Source organism: Gymnodraco acuticeps, unplaced genomic scaffold (assembly GCF_902827175.1).
Source record: "Gymnodraco acuticeps unplaced genomic scaffold, fGymAcu1.1, whole genome shotgun sequence".
Classification (NCBI taxonomy): domain Eukaryota; kingdom Metazoa; phylum Chordata; class Actinopteri; order Perciformes; family Bathydraconidae; genus Gymnodraco; species Gymnodraco acuticeps.
The window spans coordinates 789,649-813,290 of record NW_022989982.1 but is presented as its reverse complement, the minus strand read 5'-3'; the positions used below and the strand labels follow the sequence as shown (position 1 = coordinate 813,290).

At 42.1% G+C, this 23,642-nt stretch overlaps 1 protein-coding gene across 1 annotated transcript in view; it reads right to left on the bottom strand.

The window, feature by feature from the left end:
- ofcc1 (orofacial cleft 1 candidate 1) overlaps positions 1 to 23,642 on the bottom strand; it is a 72,378-nt gene that overhangs the window by 27,960 nt on the left and 20,776 nt on the right. Inside the window, 6 exon segments of the mRNA XM_034212069.1 lie at positions 10,529 to 10,668; positions 12,377 to 12,468; positions 18,470 to 18,755; positions 19,462 to 19,576; positions 19,792 to 19,940; positions 23,100 to 23,342. Coding sequence (XP_034067960.1) covers positions 10,529 to 10,668; positions 12,377 to 12,468; positions 18,470 to 18,755; positions 19,462 to 19,576; positions 19,792 to 19,940; positions 23,100 to 23,342 — 1,025 coding nt within the window.

The following is a 23,642-nucleotide window of genomic DNA, read 5'->3' as shown; positions in this document are numbered from 1 at the left end:
CATGGTGTGACTTTAGGCCGTAGCCTGTGGACATCCCTGCGCCTCACCACTGTGTCCCAGAGCACAGTTGGAATTCACTTTGTAGTGTGTATCTAGGGAAATTGATACACTGCCTTAAGACGAAAAAACAAGAAAAAAGGAGAATCAATTGTATTGCCCCCCCCTCCCCTTCTCTCCTTACCAAATAATTAGGCTAGACTTGCATCAAAATGCAGCTTTGTGTTTTCTCCTCTTGCATTGCTGCTGGATTATGAACAGCTGCGTTTAAAACAAAAGGGATCATCTTTCCTGTTCCTTTGTGGTGGGTACACGCACACTCTGAAGTGTTTATCAAGTTACTGAGAGCATGCACGCGGGTGTAGTGTACGGTACTCTCGGGAGAACTCATTCAGAAAACGCTCAGTCAACAGTTTGGGGTGATAAATATTCATAGCTCAGCTGAAATAAAATCGAGCAGAGAGGATAAACATCTGGCATAAAAGTCAGATACCAGTCAGTTCAATGGTTGACATTTTACATTATAGTACAATTCTAAATGAACAATGCATATAAATACTCTATATAGCTTGCGTGAGGTCAGTAAGATGCTATAGAAGATAATGTATGCAGGGGGGGTGTACATTGCATCTGATGCTGTTTCATTACAGTACATGTAAATTAAATCCTCTGAAGGCATTGTTTACTGTTTTTACCGCACTATTAATGTTGCATGAGAACAGTATGTGGTACAGGAACAGACTGCTCTTTATTATGGGATGCCACTGCCTCCATATTAATGAATAGCACTGACAATGAAGATAACTCTTCATTACGTAACCACTCTAGATATTTACTTAGTGAATACAAGAAGCCATAAATGATACTTTAGATATACAGCAGATCTTGCAAATTAAATACATAGGATTTTAGATCTAGAACACTCGTCTCATGTCTTATTTCCTGTTATATTTTGTAAAGAAACTCTCCTTTTGTCTCGTCTTAATATCACTTCCTGTCTTTGTGTTTTCCCGCCCTTTTGTGATTGTTTGCCCTGCTCTGATTCTATCCACCTGTGTGGAATCACCTTCAGCCCTTGTGATTAGTTTCTGTGTGTTTATGCCAGTGTTCTTTGTGAGTCCCTTGTCAATATTCCCCTGCTATGGTGCTGCTCGCTTAGTTTCATTAGCATTCATACCCAGGTTTTATTAAAACTCACAATTTGTTTATTTGTGAATCTGTTTTTTTGTACTGCGTTAGCCTTCCTTGCCCCACTTCTGACACTGAAAACGTGCTATTCCAGTGTCAAATGTGAGTTGATACCTGATTTTGAACTGTAATGCAAACCAAAAGATCATAATGTACAAGAAATTGCATGTCTCTGCTTCTCTCTGTGATTTTAATCCAAGCTTTTTCACCACTTGCTTCACTGTGTGGTATGAAACTGCTTTCCGCATGTTCGCAAAAAGTGGAATTACAGAGTAGACAAAAAAGCAGCGAGTCACAGACACAGGCAAGATGTTAGCCTGTCAAGTGGCATTAAACGGAAACGGCAAACACAACCTGACGCACATCTTTCATATAATGAAGATATTGATGATGCATGAAAGAGGAATATTTTTAGCCGTCTTCATGTGGCGGCCTCTTCCAAAGGAAACTGGTAACATGATGTGAAATCTGTTATCACCACTGAATTGATTTCATTATGGCACCTCCAATTACAAAAGTACAATGTAGGAAAAAGAGGGGAAGGCAGGGGGTGGAGGTGTGGGCTTTTTATCTTGCAGGATATTTCACAGCTTGTCCCCTGAACGACTGATAGTATGTGGCGTAACGGCCCACAGATGAAACGAACCATTTCAACAGGCATGCTTTGGCACATAATACTATATTTTTGTATTGTATGATTGTGTGAAATCTGGGCCAGGAGCTGTTCCCTCATTATCTCAGTGTTGATATGTTTGTTGTTAATTCCCACGTCATCAAAGCCCGTCGCGAGAGGACTCATCCCTCTCCATAAACCTTTCTACAGTGTCAAAGCCTGTAAATCAGATTTAACTAGCGTATATGTGCCAACCATTGGAGCAAGAAGCATGTCCTGGACTGGTTTTCCCAGGCTGTGTCCCTTAATGTTGTGCGGCATGACGTAACGGGACCTGTGCTCTTAAAAATAGCACAGAGTGAATATCAAGTACAGACAAGTATTAAACCTCAAACACGGCATGGGTAATGAGAGATGGAGGGGGCGGGGGGGAGGAGAGGAGTACAGTGGGGTGTTTTTAAATAGCAGATTTATGGCGAGGTGGCTCCGGGGCCGAGGAGACTGAAGGTAACAATCCCTCTGCAGGGCCCTGATGGCTTAAACCCTCCAGTCTGAGGCCACTTAAAATATTGGACTTATCCCTTTTATTTTGAGGATTAAATTATTTTCTGTCACTTTCTTATTTGGGCCACCGGCATTGTTTATAAATGCACACGTCTTTCCCCACATAGTCGGAGGATGTCTTGCTGTTGGGGAAAAGATACAGTGTGGAAATAGACTTAAAAGATTGACGGATAACGTGATTGTTTTCTTAGTGGCCCAGATGCACGAGTGTTGTGGTGATTATGGAAGTGAGATTAGCTTAGGTGTCAAGAGATAGGACTGAAGATACCTCTTCTTTGTTTACATTTCATTTTTGAAGAATGCTGATAATGCTTTTGTTTTGGATAGTGACAGTATCAGTCATCTGTTCTGAACTGGCTAACTCCTGAGGCGCACATATGCTACATTTGAGCTATATACTGTATTGTATTTTAACATTATTTTAGATGGTGTATTCACTTTTAGTCTTTGAATGTCGTTTAAAAATAAATATCATCTTAGCAGACCATATCTGATAATAATATTCAGTATTTAGCAAGCTGTTTGTTTTAAAGGCCTTAAAGGGGGCCCTATTCTGCTCATTTGCAGGTTCATATTAGTATTTAGCGCCTCTACTGTGACATGTTTACACTACTTAGCGCTAGCCAATAGAAGTGCAAGTGTTACCTATTGATGTCACTATGGAAGTACAAAGGACTACAATCGAGGCATTTCAGGGTGACAGAAACTCCCTCTCGAGAGATGTTAGCATTTGCAGAACATTTACATGCACAATAACCTATAACACACACTACAGGAAAGAGAAAACCCAAAAAGCATAATAGGGCCTCTTAATATAAAAAGAAAACATGCCATCGACGAGCTAAATGCCATATCAGCTAGCCAGAAAACACGGATATCATTTCATATTTGCACCAATAACCTATAGGTCAACCCACAGAAAGTAAGTTAGCTAGGGAAGCACTTTATTAACTATGTTCCATAAACATACCCAATAAAGTTACTCTATGTATGCCAATCCAAGTTACATCATGTACAGATGCTGCAGTCCTAGAGGCCTAACTGCCTATTCATTGCATTTATGCAGAAGCAAACAAGTTTGCGTAACAATTGGCATGGCAGAGCTTTGCACAGGTGGGGAACATATAATACAGGAAGCTATGAAACATCACAAATAAAACTGCTCCCACAAGATGCATTAAATGATAATCATTGGTTACCAAGCTGGTATCATTTTCCAAATCACCTCGATTGCGTGTGTGCATAAAAACAAGTTGAACAGAGCAGCAGTATATGCCCGCAAGGCTTTTGGATAATTGAGTCATTTTTATATCATCTTGTGAGAAGTTTTATTTATACTGGAAAGAATGTTTACAAAAAAAAGCTTCCGATTAAACTTTCTGGAGCTCCTTCTCTGTCTTGTAATTGTATTTGTTCCAAGAACAATTACCATTTGGGTCTTTTTACAGAGACCCTGGCAAAGGGAGAACACACATAAATGAGTTTCATTGACAAAATAGGAGCATAGTGGCAGGTATTTGGGGAGTAGTTAAAGAGAATTATGTAATAGTGACTTCGCTGCAGTACTGGAGTCCATCATCATGTAATTAAAACAGAACGATGCACCTCCAAATTATCAGAATGATTTGCAGCTGAGTGGAGGGGAGCACAATCAGAAGCAGGAACACATTAATGTTCCACTTAATTAGGAATCCATGTTTGACTAATAGTTGGCTGCTCGTTTTTACAATGCAGGGGGGGGGGCAATGGAAAAGGCCATGTGTGCTGTTGATCAGCAAGCAATGGATTAGATGCAATGCTGGCACTGAATGGCAAGCTTGTAAAAATGTTGCACTGATGATTGTATCATATTTAATGTGAAACAGTGTTGACTGGGAATAAACAGTGTCATGGTGGGAATTAAGGGAAGGATGTTGGGTATTTTATGTAAACTTCCACTTGGAGTTCTGACAATTACTACTCATTAGTTTCAAATAGAGAAATGTATGCAATTGATTACAAATCCATTACAAACTGATGTATTGTGCTAATGTTCAGGTTGGCACTAGACTATTGTTTAGATTGGTTGGCAATACGAATATGGCGCACCTTGATACTCAGATAGGGGTGGTACTTTCTAATGAGCTGCAGGTGACATAACAAACCTGAATGGCTTTTTGAATCCCATGTTTTCTGACAGAAAAGCCAATAAAAAAACCCTGGGTTGCCTTTTTACGCAGAATGGGATGGTCACACTATAGCCTAACAAGTTGTCTCCAGTCCAATGCACTAATATTCCCTGTTTAATGGCAAACCTCTAAACTTTAGCTACCAGCAATAATACCCGTCAAGAACAGAAATTGGATGATCCAGCTCCATGACTCCTGCACTTGCCAAACAAATCCCTCCTATAAAAATGTGTTTTGGCCTCCCCACACACCTTGGATCGGTTTAGATGTATACATGAGGTAGCCCGTTCACTGCCATGCAACATGTGGCGTTTTTATGGAGCGCCCGACTTAGCACGAGAGGGGATTAAAACATGGAAATGGCAGGTCCCTTGGTGCGCCATAAACTAGGGTGGAAACATTTCAAATGCAGATGCACCTGGGATCAACAAACACACACTGGGCCTTCCCATGCACTCACACAGCTACCAACAATGAAGAACAGGTTGTTTTCCCCTCTTTTTGGGAGGCAGTGATGCCAGTAGATGTGTAATACATTAAACGATTAATGCAGGACAAATAATGAAAAAGGAGATCTATCTATTCATCAATTTGGGTGAGGCGTACAGGGAAGAGTGCTGCAGAGGCTGAGTATGGGCCTCCAGAGAGTTGCATCAGTATTTAAATGGATTTCACTTCTCTGACCTTGCCTCGTAACTGCAGGACATTGTCACCAGAGAGATAGAGACAGAGAGAGAATGAGGAGAGGAAAGATGAAGGGAATTACACGCAGAGATAAGGCGGGAGTGAGTGAGCGGATATAATTAGGAGCAAGAGAGACTAACTATATGTTATGTGTGTATTTAGGTAGCAATTAAGTTGTGATAGACCAGAAATCTCACCCATGATCATAGAGCAGATAAGGCATATGAACAGGGTTGAATGGGCTCCAGGTTTATCAAGTGTCACTCTTATATTGTATAAGCATACAAACAAGACAAAACAGCAACTGTAAACTGTTGTGCAATTATCAATCGAGCATGCTTCAATTCTAAACTGGGAATGGCTAAAACAGGTCCTGTTTGCTTCATGCTCACACACACACACACTCTCACACACACTCATTTTAGAATCAAATTCTGATTACATTGGCATCTACGACTTGTCAGTGGTATTATTAGAGCTGCCAGTCAGCTGTGTTTTCCTAAAAAGTTCATATTTATTTGCACAGGGTACAGTGCATTAGTGCATGTTTGTGCTACAGTGCATTAGCTAGCATGTATCTGCGTGTACAAATCCATTTATTAAATTCTCCGCGAGTTGTTTGTTGACTTTTCAGATCTTTTTTGGGGTGTTTATGTCAGTGTCTTGGGGAACGAGTGATTACAGATGAAAAAAGAAGAGCGTGAGGGAGGTGTCACCTCTGGCCTGGGTCTCTTTGGCTATCACTCCCACCCACCATCATGGACAAATCACACGCAATCACTCAAATGCTCCCTCATGTAGTCATTTTTTCTCTATCTGAACCCCCCCTCTCCACTCCTCTCTCTTACGTGTCTGTGGGAAATACATTTCGTTTGACCCGGAACACCAATGGGACCGCACTCGGCTCTGACTGACAGCTACATCACTGCAGATTAACCAATCAAATCGCAACGTTAGCCTGTCAGGGATCTGACAGCTGTGATTTCCATAAAGGAAGTTGATTGTGTATGTCTGTGAGCTCCGGAGTGACCCAGGGCGCGTCTGGCCGCAGAAACCCTAACATGTGCACTCGGGCTGGGTAGCCAGGGGCCCTCTCTTTCACATGCACGCTCGCACTCATGCAGACACATTCCAGACCCAGGGGTGAACAGCACTGCCATCTCCACCCACCTCTCCTACCAGCGTTACATCAGAATTGATTGACCCTTGCACAGAGTTGTGATTCGGAGCCGCAGTGTGCCGGGGATTGACAGCCTGGGACTCGCTGTTATTCCAGGTGTTTTTCTCCCTGTCTGTTTCTGCAGACCGATCCCTCTTTCCCCTCAATGAGTCTCTTCTTTAGAGGAGGAATGACACTGCAGGGTGCATGTTATCAATGTTTTCGGCACGTGATCCTGCAGCGAACGATATAACTTGTATGCAAACAGATGGAGGGCACAGGAAGACGGAGACAGACACAGAGCGAGTGAGTGCTCTGATAGGCTCGGTTGGGGGAAACGGGCGGAGAGGATTGTTGGTCCCCAACGAGGCGAGCTAACTGGGGGAAATTAGGTCAGTGTGTTCCCTCTGACTCCACAACAAGAACAGGCTGTGCACGTGTGTGTGTGTTTTGCCGGTGCACCTACAGCACTGCACTGCTATAGGGACATACTGTGCAGGTCTGTGCGTGTTTCTGTGAATGTGCTAGCAAAGGTCACGCTGGATTTTTAATACAGGTGATAATTATTTCCTCCACTTTGATTCGACAGCTTTAATCCATACTTAATAGTGTTTGATAAATAGCTTTGAAGCCACCTGTATTTATTTTGACTCCTCATCCTTCTAATTGAAACACAAGTGTAGGATGTAACTTAGACTCATAAGATCATCAGTAGTAACAAAATACTTCTGAATAGAAAAAAAAAGAATAAAGGTTAAGTGACATTTATCCCCAAATGGCATTTTGGAAAACAAAGCTTTGGGGACAGATGGAGTCAGTTCTGCAGTCGTTTGGCCTCCGGAGGATGTGGATGCCTTTTTTCATTCTACCTCCCACCCAGATATGCCTTTACTTTGTCTCTCCATGTCTCCTGATCAGGACACATACTATAATTGATATGAGATTTAGGGGGTATATTTCAATGTAATTAGAATCTTGATAATTGGACTAATTAGATCTAATTGCTACGTGAGAATGACTTTGATTAAAACAGGTTTCTCTCCTCAAAACCAGAACAGAACAAAAATGGTTGGGTGACATTGCTAAGACCCAAAGCTAATTTACAATAAACATGGATGCGTAACAACAGATAGGACCAAATACTAAGAAAAACAACTAATAATACTGATTTTGGATGTAATTAACCCTGAATATAAGTCAAATGTTTGACAAGCCTTTACCCAAGCTAGCAACAGTTAGCTTTTCTGAATACACTGTGAAAAGTACTGCTAAAGTACTTTCTTAGTTGTAAAATGAATTCACTTTATATGTTTACCTTTTCTAGAAGATGTTGCCTCACCATCCGTACACATTAAATTAGCCCTATCAAATTACAGCAGCTGCATTGAATCAGGTGCTTTGATTTTGCTCAGTGCTATTCTGTGAGAAAAAAGTTTACACTTGTCGAAATCAAATAAGCTGGAAGGTCGGCAGGAGCCTTTCATGCATGTTCAAACAGATAGCAGCAGCAAAGAAACTTGTAAAGAGAAGAAGAATCATCCCAGGCTTATTTTCCCCTGCCAAGAATTGACTTGCAACTGTCAATACTCTCATTAAAAATAGCATTATTATTTTGTCTTTGGAATTTTAATTTATGGTTCACCGTTATTGTGATTCCATGCAACCCTTTTCAAAGGTGGATAGGTGCGCTTTTGAGTCAGCCAGGTACTTCAATAGAATAATACAAAAGAAGATAATTAAATGTGTAACTCGAAAGATGCACAGAGAAGTTGACCCTCACACACACATTACATTTAAAAATCAATATGTATCAAATCATATACAGTATAATGCAGAAACCACAACATTATGTATTTTTAGTACATTTGAAACTGCAATCAGAAAAACAATAAAGTGTAAATTATGCCAAATGAATTTGTCTTGAACCAAAACATGTTGTATAAGTTAACAGACAGTTAGGGTTAGAATTAGGCAGATACGCACACGTTATTTACTAGTGTTATAACTATTGGTACTGAACAAACTGAGGCTCTGTGAGACATTTTATTACATTTATTCTACTTAGAGAATAAAGTGTTGCTGACTGTGACAGTGTGCAAATGAATGCTCTGTGTAAAAGCCTTCCCAGACTACCCTAACTGAATCTTACTGTTTCCAAGTGTTTGCTAAATAATGCATGAGCATCTGATTTGCACATTGGTGTCGGGACGCCCTATAAAAATCTCAATGAGCTCGATCTCTTGTGGCTCAATAGATGGCAGTAATATCCCTCAATCACTGCAGCATGAATCCTCATCCCACATGAGAATGCATGTGTGCGCACGCATACTGTACACAGTGGAGACACACACACACTCCCACACACATGCACAAATGCATACAAAGATAGAAACAAAATGCCAGAAGAGATGGAGATGACATCATTACGGCACATAAAACAAAAAAATCCGTAAACAATCCCTTTCGTCTGTCAGTCCTCAGGTGATGTAGAGAATCCCAGAGTAAGTCAAACAGCACAGTGGGAGAGACGGGTGAGGGAACGACTTGTATGCATGACTGCAGTGTCTTTAACTTCCCTGTGAAAGCCGGTATCTTCCTAATGTTCTGATTAGGCGAGGGCAAAAAGAAAAAGGCGCCTTTAGCTCAGAGATACTGTGTGAGTGTCGAGATTAAATCAATAGCAGCAGCACCTTCACAGGGCATCAGGGAACCGCCAGGGCTGCAACTCAATACACTCCGTACCTATAACTGATAGAAATGTCTCATCTCACGGAGCCCGGGCGACCGCTCAGAGGTGAAAAGCGGCGCTATGAATAATCGTGAAAACCATTTAATTGTGTCCCTTTGTGCGCAGCCTGCCCGGGTTTCTGTGTTTCGTTTTGTGTTCACTCTCCCTCCAGATAGTCCCTGTGTCGTCATTTGTTGGCAGGATACGCTGGTAATCATTTGAATTCCCCCAGTATGTTCAGAAGATGTCAGGGAGTAGTCTCTGATCTTGTTTAATATGTGACCAGCAGCTATAACTTACCAACTCGCAGAAATGAGGAAACATGGGTACTTCTAAATCTCCAGGGAGAGCTCTTGTTCTGTCTCCCTCACACACACGCACGCACACGCACGCACACACACACACACACACACACACACACACACACACACACACACACACACACACACACACACACACACACACACACACACACACACCACACACACCACACACACACACACACACCACACACACACACACACACACACACACCACACACACACACACACACACACACCACACACACACACACCACACACACACACACACACACTGTAGTAGTGTGTGTGGCAATCCCCTCCCCTTAATTTAGTTGAAATAAAAACAAATACCTGTGAATCTTTTTGTTGAAATAAGCAATTTTGCTTTTAGCCTATTCTGATGCTCTAACGGCGCCGCTGCCTTGTTGCGTTTAACACGTTTGGCCAAGGTGTTTTAAAAATGCCGTGCATCCTGCTTTGTTTATATTTCATATATCCCTGTTTTCTCATTAAAATCAAATGCTGTAAGCCAAGACGAAGAAGAGAGCAAAACACATTTTTCCTAACCCTCCTTTGTTGCGTTTTGTTGTGCAGAGGAGCAGGAAACAAATAAACCACATCGTGACATAATGGGTGTAGGTTGAGCAATTGTTTGGTCTGGCTATGCAATATTGTTACAAAGCAAATTAGTTTAAAAAAAAGATGGATTCCTTTTGTCGCAACAATGTAAATCACTGAGGGAAATTGCATGTTGAAATTAAACATTTCTGCATTTGATTTCAAAGTAAATCTAATGCAGACATGTTTTGTCCTGTCTTTTCTTTCTAACAAACTTTGTGACTTTCTCTAGTTTAAGGGCAGGTCATGAGGCTCCGGAAATATATCCGCCTTTAACTTCTTGCTAGTGACAAATGAATACAAGATTAACGCTACCACTCATTTAGTTTGGATTTCCCTCGCCATGTGACTCTATATCTGTACAGGAGGTGTTGGAGGCACATTTGGTTGTCAGCTGCTTGATGCCGTGCACATCACTATCTGTCGTCACCCACAATTCCCTTTTTTTCCCTTCCCCACGTTTGAATTTTGCCAGACTCAGGCAGGATAATGAGTGGTGAGACTTACTGTAGGGAGAATGTATACTCCTCCATCTCCTCCGTGGAGAGGTTCTCCACTGAAGGCTGCATCTTCTGTTTGTCTGCCTGCCGAGGCGGTGCGCTGCTCATGCTGGGGCCGCAGCTATTTGTCTTCTTGATTGGCTTCTTCTGTGAGGAGCAGAAATCGGGTAGAACACATGCGGATGTCATTTGTAATCAAAGCAGGAAACAGGCCTCTGAATTTATCTTGGGGGATGCACACGGTGACAGTGACAGTGTGCGTGGCACTCCGGAGCCTCTCCTATATCTCAACCGTGCCTCAATTGACACGAGAACAAGAATAACGGCGAAATCGCATACGGCACGCCATCATTCAAGTTGAGTTCATTTGGAAACGTGCGTACAGTGACGTTAAATATGTGATATTGGAGCAGCTGGCACTGTTTTTTCCACACAAGTCGTTTACTGTCATCGTCATAAACACAGTCAAATGGAGTTAGGAAGTGGGGTTTTAAATATTTCACCGAGGTACTTGGGAGCAGATATTATTTGTTAAGCCGCCAACATGTTAACGGCTTGCCTTCCCTGGCCCTGTCAGCCTGCCTGTGTTGCCCTTGGGTGGGCTTAGTGCCTTTCTGCTTGAAGTTGTGAAATACTCACTGATGTATGTTAATGAGATCCACAGTTGGAATAAGCAACCTCTCCCTTTCTTCCGCCCCTGTCTCACTCCTTTTTTTTTCTCTCCTCCATCTCTGTCTCTCCCTGTGAGATAAACTGGGCCCAGGAAGTAGTAAATGGGCAGGGCCCCATAAAAGCTCCATCCGTTTTCATAGGGCAATCTTTGCCAAAGCAAGCTTGGATTCCAGAGTGATGATCACAATAAAAGGGTGGAAAGGAGCGGGAAAAGAAGGCAGGGAGGGAAAAAATGCAGGAGATATATAAACCACAATGTTCTCCTGTGTCTCCCCACAATAAATTTAATGCAATACCTTAAGAGCGGATTCCGTATATAGCTGGATTCCTGCCCTGTGGGCAAAGTGGTCGCCTGGAGAAAATTCATTTTAATTAGGCTTGCACTGCAGGTTGAAGGGTTGAAATCTGATCCCGAGCGCTCCCAGGCTGGGGCAGGTTGGAGATCACTTCACTTAATCATTAGACAACTGGGTTCAACAGCACGACATTTGACAGAGTTAGCAAGGTTTTAAAGATAGGGGGCCATGAGGAGAAGGAGAAAAACGTGGTCTACAGAGGCTAAGGATAAATAAAACCTCAGATCAACAAACTCATTTATTAAACCGGTCATCACTGATTAATGGTGGACTGAGGAGCCTCATGTACAGTAGGAGGTTAGTAGGAATAAAGACTTGGAGGGATAGAAGAAGAAGGAGGCGGGGGGGAGGATCTGTGTGTGACAGACGGAGGCTTGATGTTGTTCACAGGCCTCTCACTACCTCAACAATAACATCGCACCAACAAAAGGCCGCAGAGGAGGAACAATAGCAGCAATGCCAGATCAGCACAGAGTCATTTTGCAATTACCACTTCAAAGTATGGCAGGTAACATGCAGGCTTTGATTAATTTAGCTTAAGTCCTCTGTAGCACAGGAAGAGGCGTGTTCACAGCGGCTCGGAGGAAAAAGGGAGGCCTGGCTGACGTTGCTGATTTCACAGAATTGGAGCTGCTTTGGCTTGTCAAGCAGATCAAAACTGGCTTTGAAGGCAGAAAAATACCTGTTAGTGTGAAATATATTTTGACAAATCTCAGATAATAAGCTAGGGAGGTGTGTGTAGGGGGCGCACTGAGGGGCGGGGTGGAGAAAGCAGAGGGTGCTCATTTCAAGGGTGGGAACAGTTTCCCCCTAAATCACAGTGTTACCTTGTAGTGGATCCCGCCCTCTGCTTTCTCCCTGCTCGGATCACTCTTCTCTCCCGTGTTTCCAGAAATGGCTCCCGAGGAGGAATTCTTCCCTGCACCCCCCCCCAAAGAAAGACAAAGTAATGTGCAATGAGTGTGAAAAAAGTACAAAATGTTCTTGTTTGTTTTCTTTCGCAAACCACATCTGGCAATCATAGTTAGGATCAAGGGTGGCGGAGTGGTATTTATATTGCAAAATCCAAATGATTGCGAGTATAGACTTGTTAAAAGTACTGAGGAAATATTTTTTTTGAAAGTAATGAAAACTGACAAAAAACGACTTTAACTATGAAAAAACATTACAAATCAAATCAAAAAGATGATTTACTTACAAAACATTAATCAAAACAACAATTCAAGGTTTAAAATGACTAAAACTCTGAAGAATAACGGTGTGCAGTATGAGGAAATCAAATACAATAGGTATTGCATATCTGAACACACTTGCTTACTGTTATTCTACTATATGTTTTTTTGTATACTATCCATAGGCAGATTTTTCGTAGTAAAAAAAATCTCAGAGCTGAACCTCCCTTTCCGCAACGCTCTAATGTACGCAATTAGAAATGATGAAAAATCTCAGAAGAAATTAACTTTGGTTGTAACACATTTCCCCATTCTTCTTCTCTCCGGAAAATGACTTTTGAAGTATTTTTTCATCCTAACCCTCTTTTTTATTTTCTCTCTCGATCTATCTGTCTCACTCTTTTTTCTTTTTTTCCCGCTGTAATTTAAATGGTAAGCCGCCAGATGTGTGTCTCATGCTTGAAGAGTCGGAGATCTGCATTATTTAGCATATTAACATTCACAGAATTTAAAAAAGGGTTCCTGCATTGCCTGGAGGTTGTAATTAAGTAAACCTTAGCTTGATACATGTACAAATCTCACTATGTGAAACTTTTCCCCCCGTGGAACCAGTCACATCTATATGATACATATGGAAGCCTGCGCGATGATATAATTTTGTCTTGCTGCGGGATTAAATATATCAGCAGTAATAACTTAAATAGAGGCGACACATCAGAAATCCTTCCGACAGCTAAAATGTACTTAAATGGCAGGAGGAGTCTGCTCGCTGCTATTTTTAAACCAGTCTGAAATCAGATTTCATCCTAACACAGCTGTAGTTTTTAATTACCGTCGCTTTGCTGGTAAACATGTGGAGTGCCTACAGTTACAAGGTAATGGGGTTATATTTGTTCTATTCCAGGAATCAAATAATTTATATTTCTGCATTTGCAAGACGTTACATAACTGTTAACTCACTTTTGTGTCAAGATTTCAATAATCTCACATCATTTCACATATTTTGTGTTCACAGTGTTACAATTTCTTCATGTCCCGACCTTCTTTTTGAATCACTGATGAAGAAATGTCAGAGATGGAATAGCATTTAGTAAAGGAGGAAGGAGCATTTCAAGAGGAACAAGTCCGATCCACTTTTGGGTCAGATATACAAATGTTTTATATTATTTTCAGACCACATTCACCCATAAAAAAAAGTTTAGAAGTTTATTCTGCATTTCCAAATATGGGTGTCTAAAACACCCATATTGAGCAAAGGAGAGTATAGTCATATTTTATTGCTCATATAAATAATGAAGATAAAAGGGACAATTGGTAAAATACATAAAACATTTATATTATATTCAAACTGCATTTACCCCCAAAAAATAAATCTGTGTATTCTGCATTTCCAAATTGTATTTCATTCATATTTAGCAAAGTAAAGTTGTATTTTATTGCTAATATAAAAATGTGAAATGTTGCAAGTGCAGCAATAGTATATTATAGTATGTGTTGCTATGCAAACAGTATGAGACAGGGCAAAGTGGCCCATTGCCAGCTGCTTTTACACACACTTCCACACACACACACACCTCAATCTCTATTACTAACAACAACAACAGCAACCGTGGACTTGTCGAATTGGACCACTGTGGACTAGGATGCTTTCATAGACTGCACAACCACACACACACACACACACAATCATTACATCAGGTCCCACTTGCTAATGCGCAGACGCTGTGGAACTGTGGTGAGCGCGGAGGAAGCATCGACAACTTCGACAGCTTCGACAGCTAAGGGCTACGTCTGTGAACTCGGAGCGTTGGAGCTACCACAACTCCAGCCTCTCCGGGCACTCAAGGCCAACAACAAACTCTTTGTTATCCCCCTGCGCTCTGACATACACACACACACACACACACACACACACACACACACACACACACACACACACACACACACACACACACACACACACACACACACACACACACACACACACACACACACACACACACACACACACACACACACACACACACACACACTCATCCAGAGCACTGCACCCACACACAGGACGGCGTACAAACAAAGATATTCACTTGTAGACACTTGCATACATGCGCAAACATTTTCCAGGGTAGAAACACAAATGAGTGTACCTCACAACTCAACATACCTCTTTTCCCTCCTGCTTGCACACCAAAACAGGCCGAGGAAAAAGAGAGGAAGCCTGGGGGCCGTAACACTGTGGAGACCCCATCACTGTGTTGCTGGTGAGATGCAACCAAGGCTGTATGGGGGCTCTTGCTCACCTAGGCCCCTAATTGCCTGATGACTGGTCCAAAGTTATAGAGGGATCGAAGGTCAGTGACTCACGGATTACCCCCCGAGTCCACGTCCGGATCTCGTGTTAAGGTTGCTATGATACGGTGAGGATTTGGTGTCGCTTTACACAGGAGTTTATTTTCTTGTAATCCATTGCATTTTAATGACAATAACAGACACTAAATGCATACTAATGTGTAGAAAACGACTTGTTTCACTCTCAATGCGGAAGTCTTCTGCAAATCTGTCTTTATCATTTCCACAAAGGCTGGTGCTCTTTAGAGGAAAGACTTCACCTCTGGGTGTATTTGTCCCACATGCAATCTTTTAGCCTTGTTTACCACACAGCATGATACACGTGTATTTCTGCAAATAGGCTTCAAAGGGTTGAGTCCATCCATTTGGAATCCGGACATTTGTTGGATTAATTGGCAGGATGCAGAGTGCGACTGATTGAGAGGCTATGACGTAACGTTGCGGTTTTAAAAAACTCTTGATGACTGGGACCGGCCCGGAAGGAAGCACATCCTGAAAGTGCAGGGCAGCGATCCAAAGAAGACATTAGATGAGGAATCCTCGAAATCTCCTACGGCGCTCAAGGGGATGGAGTCTACGATACATTTGTTTAAAAAAAAAGAGAAATGAAGAAGCAATATGGCAATCATGCGCGTGTTCATAGTGATCCTCTAAAGGCGATCATGAAACAAGAGGCTAATCTAATTAGTCGTTTGGGTTCAAACAAACCCAATGTAACTGGATCATTCAGTTAATGTGAAAGGTCACTTAACCCAGTGTGCCTGTAGCTAATCTCTTCGTTAAAACACCAAATGCACTCCTATGCTTGGACGAGTAAATTAATATCATCCAATGGCGAAATAATCAAGAGAAGGACAGTAAATCTTCAGATTTCTTGATCAGAACTTGTCAGAGTTATTATCTCGGATTGGGATGTCAGGTTTAGTTCTGTAATAGACACCTCATCGCGCACTGTGATTTTTCTACGGGGATTAATTAACTTAAGGCCTCAGGAATACAAACTTCCAATCTCACTGTCAAGCTCTGCCGTGTGTACGTTATCGCAATGACAAGAGGTCTCCGTATACTTGTCCTGATTCTGAGACAAATTGGTAATGAGGAAAAATCCCGGTGTCACACGCACGGCAGAAAAAGTGATCTACACACATCAGAAACAGAGAGGCATGAAATGGGAAGTAAATGTCTACTGACTTGACAGAGGGCTGAGGAAGGGGATAATTTGTTCTTTTTCTCCTCGCTCAATTGGATTTCCATATTTCTTTGGCTGGGTTAAAGTTGTCCGTCCGATCGCTCCCTTCAACATTGACGTAATCTCCACATCTGAATGCCATAATTCGCTCCAGAGGTAATGCAAAATGAACAGATCTGTATGTAAATGTGGCCCAGACGTCAGGTCGGCTTAGAGAACGGGCGTGGACGAGGTGTTGTGCCGGACGGCTTTTGATCCGTTATTTCACTTACGGATCGGGTTCACTTCCCAGGCAACCTCCTCACCTGGCTGCGAGAATGTGTGTGTGTCGACGTCCGTGTCTGTGTGTGAGCCCTCGGAAAAGACCCGGTACCTTTTGCCTTGTGTGGCAGAACATAAATCTCCCATAGTGAGTGCCTCCCTCCCTTTCCTCTCCCTCTCTGGAAAGGCAGGCAGTTCGATGGGGACACTTCCCTTGTGGGCGTTAGGATCTCTGTGGGGGGTCACAGGTCAGTCGGCGGAGGAAGCGACAAGCTGTGAAATGTAAAAGACCAATTTCTGCCACATGTTTCAGTGCTGGGAGAACACTGCCAAGCTGTCAGCCGGCATCACGTTTAAAATGGGCCAGGGTGCTACCCAGCAGACCTGTCACAACTCATTTGTAATTAAAAAGCCTGTGTGATGTTTAAAGCAGAGCACCCCAGAAACTTTTGAGGACTGTTAAATAAAGATGAGCTGTGCGTGCAAAAAAAAAGAAAAGGAACAAAAAAAGTGGGATGTATTAATAACAAAGAAAGTAGCCAGTCGCCTCTGGAGTAGATCAATACCAAATGAGCCTGGATCTGATTCCTGACGAAAGCCAGGATGTTGGATTACTTACAAGAATATTATGTTTTTAAAATGAGGAAATTGATGCTTATTACTATTAACAGAAGTCATTAGCCACTTCTAGATGTGGTTACGATTGTGGTATGACCTTGCCTTGACTGACAGATATGTTGTCGAGCCACATCAGAACAGTGTATCTGATGGACACTATTGCAGTAACATATTGGAGTGTATCCCAGCATGCACTGAAAGAAAAGCAAACTAACAACAGTCCATCAGAACTAAAACATGGAAACATAATCATAGTAACACCTGGGAGTGCAAGTCTCACATCAACCTGAGCTGCATGTCTTCGGACCGTGGGAGGAAACCAGAGAACCCGGAGGAAAACAGCAGAATGTGGGGGAAATATGCGAGCTCCACACATAGACAGTCTGCTCTCTGTGAGGAACAACCATAGGGAACAACTAACCACTGAGCTACTAAGCAGATGCTACAATGGTTCACCTGCTATCTAAAACCGTTGCCTCTGGAAAAAAGTGATGCCAAACTACGGAAATCAGATTACACAGGAAACCAGAGTAATCCAGTGATAATGGGAAGAACTTGTAAATGGAATGTATGGTGCATTAATCGCAGAGTGTAGGTTAAAAAATAAGACGTTTACCGCATTATCTCAGTAAAAAACATATAACCGAGAAGTGATAAAGCCGGAAAATGTGTATTTCATGATACAAAAATAACAAGAATTTGTGTCTGCATGTCACAATATATTGTTTACTTTAGCTAAATTGGGCAATGGATTATAAAGCCATGCATATTGAAAGTCTTATATTTCTTGAATGTACTCCCAGAAGAGTTTAAGCATGGCTAACATTAGCATTAGCATATCGATAATTTGGATAATTTATTTCCAGTCCAACAATTATAGAAGAAAAGTGAGAAACGTAACACCTAAAAAGAATGATGGTGTCATTTTATACGTTTATATAAGGCTTTCTGTGTCAGCGTGCCAAACACTGTTTGTTCACCCACTGGTGAACAAACAGTGTTTGGCGGTTGTTTTATGAAGACTCATTATCCGAATGTGAAACAAGTGTTGTGCTTCTTGCTCAAACATTTGCCTTTACTGACACTAATTCCACAGTGTATCTTTTGGATTTTTGCATTTAATCTAACTAAGAAAACATCATTAGTTTGATATCGCTCCTGTCTGTCAACACACGGTGGATCAACACCACCCAACCCTCCCCTGGAGCAGTTCTCCTCAGCGGAACCCTAAGCGAGGCCTGCCACTCTTCTCTTCCCAGTGCTTGTGACATTCGGGTGACATTTCCTCCCCACCGCGGCATAGTCGGGGGGTTTTAACATAGGACCCCTACCTGGCAGAGATGAGGAAGAGCAAGCCGAATCAGCTGACAGGTAGAGAGGAGACCCCCGGTGAGAGAGAACCACAGAGGGCTCTCCTGCTCTGCTGCTGGGCCCCGCCTGCTGGGGGTATAACTGGGGCTGAGGACGGAGCTGCGCCTGAGACTGGATTGGCAGTTGGCCTGGTGGTTGGTCAAGATGGACCTCAGGGTGGGGCATCAGAGGGGGGTTGGGTGGGGGGATGGATAGGGGGATGCAGCGCTCTGGAACCCCAGATGTCCCAGAAGGGAGCCGCTTTACCTGAAACATCAAACACAATCAGTGTGTTTAAGGTCTTTAAGGTTCAGTGAACATTAATATAACCACTTCATTTTGATGTCAACAACAATTATGATCATATCCTTCCATTGCATCACCATATTTTGTGGGGAAAACAGCATGTGTGTGTAATTAAACTACAGGTGTAGAGTTAAAACTGCAGACAACTATTAGTATTTGCCATGATTGCCTAAAAATAATTCAATTTTGATCCTATTTGTGACTAGTATGACTATTGCACTCCCTATTGTTAAGACGTGGGCTATTAACATTGTTTTGAAATCAAAGCAGTAATGATGATGCCGTAATGCAAACAGCATGTCACAGTGGAAGGGACACATACAGAGACAACCCCAAGACACAAAGCTTTGTTCTGGCTTTTAATTCAATTAAGATGTTTACTAATCTAATCAATGCATCAGCCATAATGCATCCGGAATCGCTGGGTAAAGATGTGGTTCCTGTTTGCTCTCTGGGGCCAATTGCTTTTATCATAGAAATACAAAAATCCAAACCCTGTTCCACCATCCTGCCCCCTAAATATCACATAACATCAGTGTGTAGGAAAAAACATGCACACACACACGAGAATATGATATAGCCTGCAAACAATTAGGAATATAACATAAAATAAGATGATACGTATCTGCAAAAGAAACATGCATGCACATGTTTCCTGATCACACACCTGAAAGTACAAGTTGCACAGCCAGTGGTCTAAATCTGAGGAGATGACGGCTTCAATCTTTTTGAATTGGTCCAGGCGTGTGTTCGGCTCCCCCCTGAGCAGAGGGGTTTTGAACCTGGGTCAATGACACATAACCGGTAATGGTCACTTTACAACAAGATTCATGATGGGTTACATGTAGGTATTTTCAAACTCAAGGTCTGAAAATAATTACAATTTTATGATAGTTCGTGTGATGTTTTGAACGTAGTAGTTTAATGAGCCGGAATATTAAGGAAAATAAAAACAATTTTGAGGACCAACAGATGATTTGATACGGCTTTGACGCACCTGCCCTGGACCAAACCGAGGCTCGATCCACAAACAGGAAATGCCCCCCACGCCACTACAGAGCTGATGTGACTGCCGTCCCCTGGTAGTGTGATCAGCTGGAACACCAGGACCATGGAGGGGACGACCTCACAGGCCGCGGGACAGATCTGCAGACACATCGGAAGGCACAAAGTCACTCACATTTCCACTTAGTTGAACTCTCACACGTGCAGGCACATACACAAACAGTGACACGGCATATACTGTACTACGGGAGTATGCAAACATAGACTTGCTCACAACCATAAAGCCAATGACAAACTGACACTCAGAAGGTACCAAACATGACAGGAGCCCTCGGGGAGCTACTTAATCCGCATCCTAGACTTGAAACCTCTTTAAACTTATTTCCCTGTTATTTAAAGAGCTTGCTTAACTGCCACTCTTACCCGTCCAACCTTGGAAATGCTCTAAAAGGAGATGTTGGATAATGATAAAGACAGTTGATCTCAAACATAGGGTGGAGGATAATTGCCGTTGTAGTATACGAGCTGACAGTTACTTTGAAGTGAATTTGCATTTAAGCTACATAAATCAAACTGATTATGTCAAGGGGCATCTCACGTGAAACTTAAAGTGTTAGCGGTTAGCAGTCGACGGCAAACATTCTTATTTACCCAGAGAACGGTGGGTTTATTTAAAAAATGAACTGACAGTGAGGTGTGTGCCACTTCATCCATCACTGGGTGGAAATATTTTATCCCTTTATTAGTTGTAATGGAAAAACGCAGGGGACTTGTTTTAACACATAAATCATGTGTATCCCCCCGTACCCCCCCTGATAATCTACTTTTGGTATGCACCTGTGAAATGATGGGTAGTAGTGTCTGAGTCAGGACACAAATTTATGGCATAATATCACGGATTATGGATATTGAGGATATTTCATATTATTCATTTACTCTAAGAAATATGACCCGCATAAATAGTCATTTGTGTGCATATGTGTGAAGTGCCGCACGCAGACATGTGTTTGCATATGTGTGTGTGGGAAGCGTTGCAGTGAGGTTTGTGAGCCTGGATGATGGCCCTATTGTGCTTTTTCTGGGAGTTTCTCTCACACACACCTCAAAATGAGCATACTAGGGCCCCTTTAGACAATGGACATGGTGCAAGATGACTTAACCATATAACTAAAAATGATCCCCCGATGACCAAAACATAGGACAAAAAATGAATAAAATGACAAAAAAATACATCGACCTCCGTAAACTCCTCAGAAGTTTTTACACTTTTTATTTTCTTCCTCATTCCTTTTGCTTCCAGCTTTAATATTACATTATGGGATTTTACGCTTCTTCCCATTCGGTGTAAAAAGTGCACAAAGACTACGGGCTCTTCAGATGTCAGGCCGACTCCTCTCATGTGCTCCCACTTGCCTTGCATATCCAAGACATGTTCAACTGTACTGCACTGTTTCTGTCTAAATCAGAAACCCAGACACACAAAGCAAAGGGGTGAATGAAAAAAAAGAGGAGAGAGAGGGAGGAAAGGAAAATAAGCTCCTGGCTTCCTCTTACCATCACTAATTCCTCATTTCCTCTTAGAAGGCACTGTAAGCACTCCTGAAATTGCACGCCACAGTGTGGGCAAGAGGAGAGGCAGAGAGAAAACATCCAGGCTGATCCTGATAGTGGTGGAAATGCTGATCAGATCTGTTTGTCAATGAGGACAACAACAACAACAGGTTTGTCTATATAGCACAGGCGAGGGTTTGGGGAGGGAGTAAGAGTGACATGAGGCATTTACCGCGCTGTACTTAAACCTTTTCTACCTCTGAATCAGATCCCAGGTCCGCATTCAGTTTATGCCAGCTTTTACCCGTCCTTTATGTTTTATAGGAGCTGCAGACAATATTATCACAGGCTGCTGTAGCTCAGTGAATACGCCCACCAGCACATTGGCAGTGTCCACATGTGCTAAATGCTCCAGCTAAGGCCTGTAGAGTTGCCATCAGAACACTGAAGAAGCCCTTCCTGAGCCTGGGACATGAGACTATGAGGGACACTGGATTTAGTGCCTTCTGTTTTAAGGTTTTTCTCTTGTGAATCTTGCCTACTGTGCACACACCGTCCATGAATAAACACAAACAAAGAGATCTAATCCACTGGTCAATATCGACCATCCAAAATGAGAATGCAGGTTTTTAAAATAAGCTTCTATGGAGGATGTCTTCCCTCAAATCAAGAGGTTTAAGGAAGTGGTTGTGAAATGTGCATAGATTTAATGTAATCTGATGTTTTTCTTCATGAAAAGGACCAAGAATGAAACAGGTTTAGTCCTTGACTGTACATTGGGAATGGAGGTTGAATTTTTAATACTAATTTTAGTCAACTTCCTCCTTTTATCCAGTTGCAGAGGCTCAAAGACGTGCAGAAAAGACACTACATTTTTCATTGCATTTGTACATTTTCATTCCAATAAAACATTACTTCCTTATATAAATGAATAATTGATCCGCGGTTTGATTTACATGCATGGATTAAATGTCATGTTTGAAAAGTTGTTGTTTTATTCATACGGAGATCCCCGGAGAAAAACCTAGAGGCTATGCGTGCCGTATTTTCATATCCCGTCTTTTACAGCAATATAACTTCTCATAACCCTTTCAATCTTCACTGCAACTGATGAAACCGGGGGAAAGAGGAATTTCGGAAATAATGTGGCAAAAACTAAAAACTAAACACGAGTGTAGTCGGTTCTGCCATATTAGCAAAGCATGTTTTATTGTTGGCTCTTATCTGAGGGGACTGTTTGTTTTCAGATTGCGCTTTACTGAGACTTTCCGTTGTATTTCACATCAAAGGCTTTGTCTGGGTTATTGAAAGTGAGTGTGTTTTAATTCAGGTTCCCTCAATGTCAAAATTGCTTTTGGATAAGAGATATTTATATTTATTCAAATATTTTGCTGGAAATAAAAGAAATATTCAAAGCAGTGTCCCCAAGCATCGCATGAATAAAGAGGTGGTTATTAAATGAAATTGCAGCGTAACAAATCACAACCTGATTCTGTCCTTTCCTTTTGTGTATAAAAAAGTGTTTGTGTCAATACAGGAAAACAACTTTTTACTGGTACCTCAAAAATCCGACCTGGGTATTTGTTCACAACAGCAACAACAGTGATCTCAGTTATGATTCATTTTTGCTTAAAATTCAAGCAGTTTTTCTAAATCCACAAAAAAAGCGAGATATTTCTTGTTGAGTGCTTGCTTTTTTAAAATGTTTCTTTCTTCTTTCTGTGTTTTATGTTCTGCTTTTGTCCTCACCATGAACAGGCTCTGGTTGATGTTCAGGTCGGTGTCGCAGTAGCGGCCGCGATGCTCGATGGGCTCCGTGGACACCGCCCGCTCAGGCTGCTCCTTCTTACTGTGCCAGGCCAGAGCTGGACCCCCGAGACGGCTATGAAGGGCCACACTGACTGTGTAGAGGCCCCTCGGCAGCTTGTCTCTGGTGGCTCTAAGGCAACACACACACACCTCCACAGGCTGAGGGGATGTGATCTGGTCCACCTGTAACACACAGAACATAAGGTCTGATTACAATATGCTATTCATTTTTTTTTTTCAACATCAACTGATATTACCTAGCCTAAAAACCCTTATAATGAGCAGGGGTGCACATAACTTTTTTGCCCTGGTTCTCAAAGGAGCACCTGGAGATGTTGCTTGGTGCTCATCCTTAAATGAAATAAACCGTAACTTTTGAGGGGTCTTGACTTTATTTGCCAGACACACGGCACTGAACACACATGCAGAGGTGAACACAGAACACACATGCAGTGGTGAACACAAGACAACATTCTACAAGCT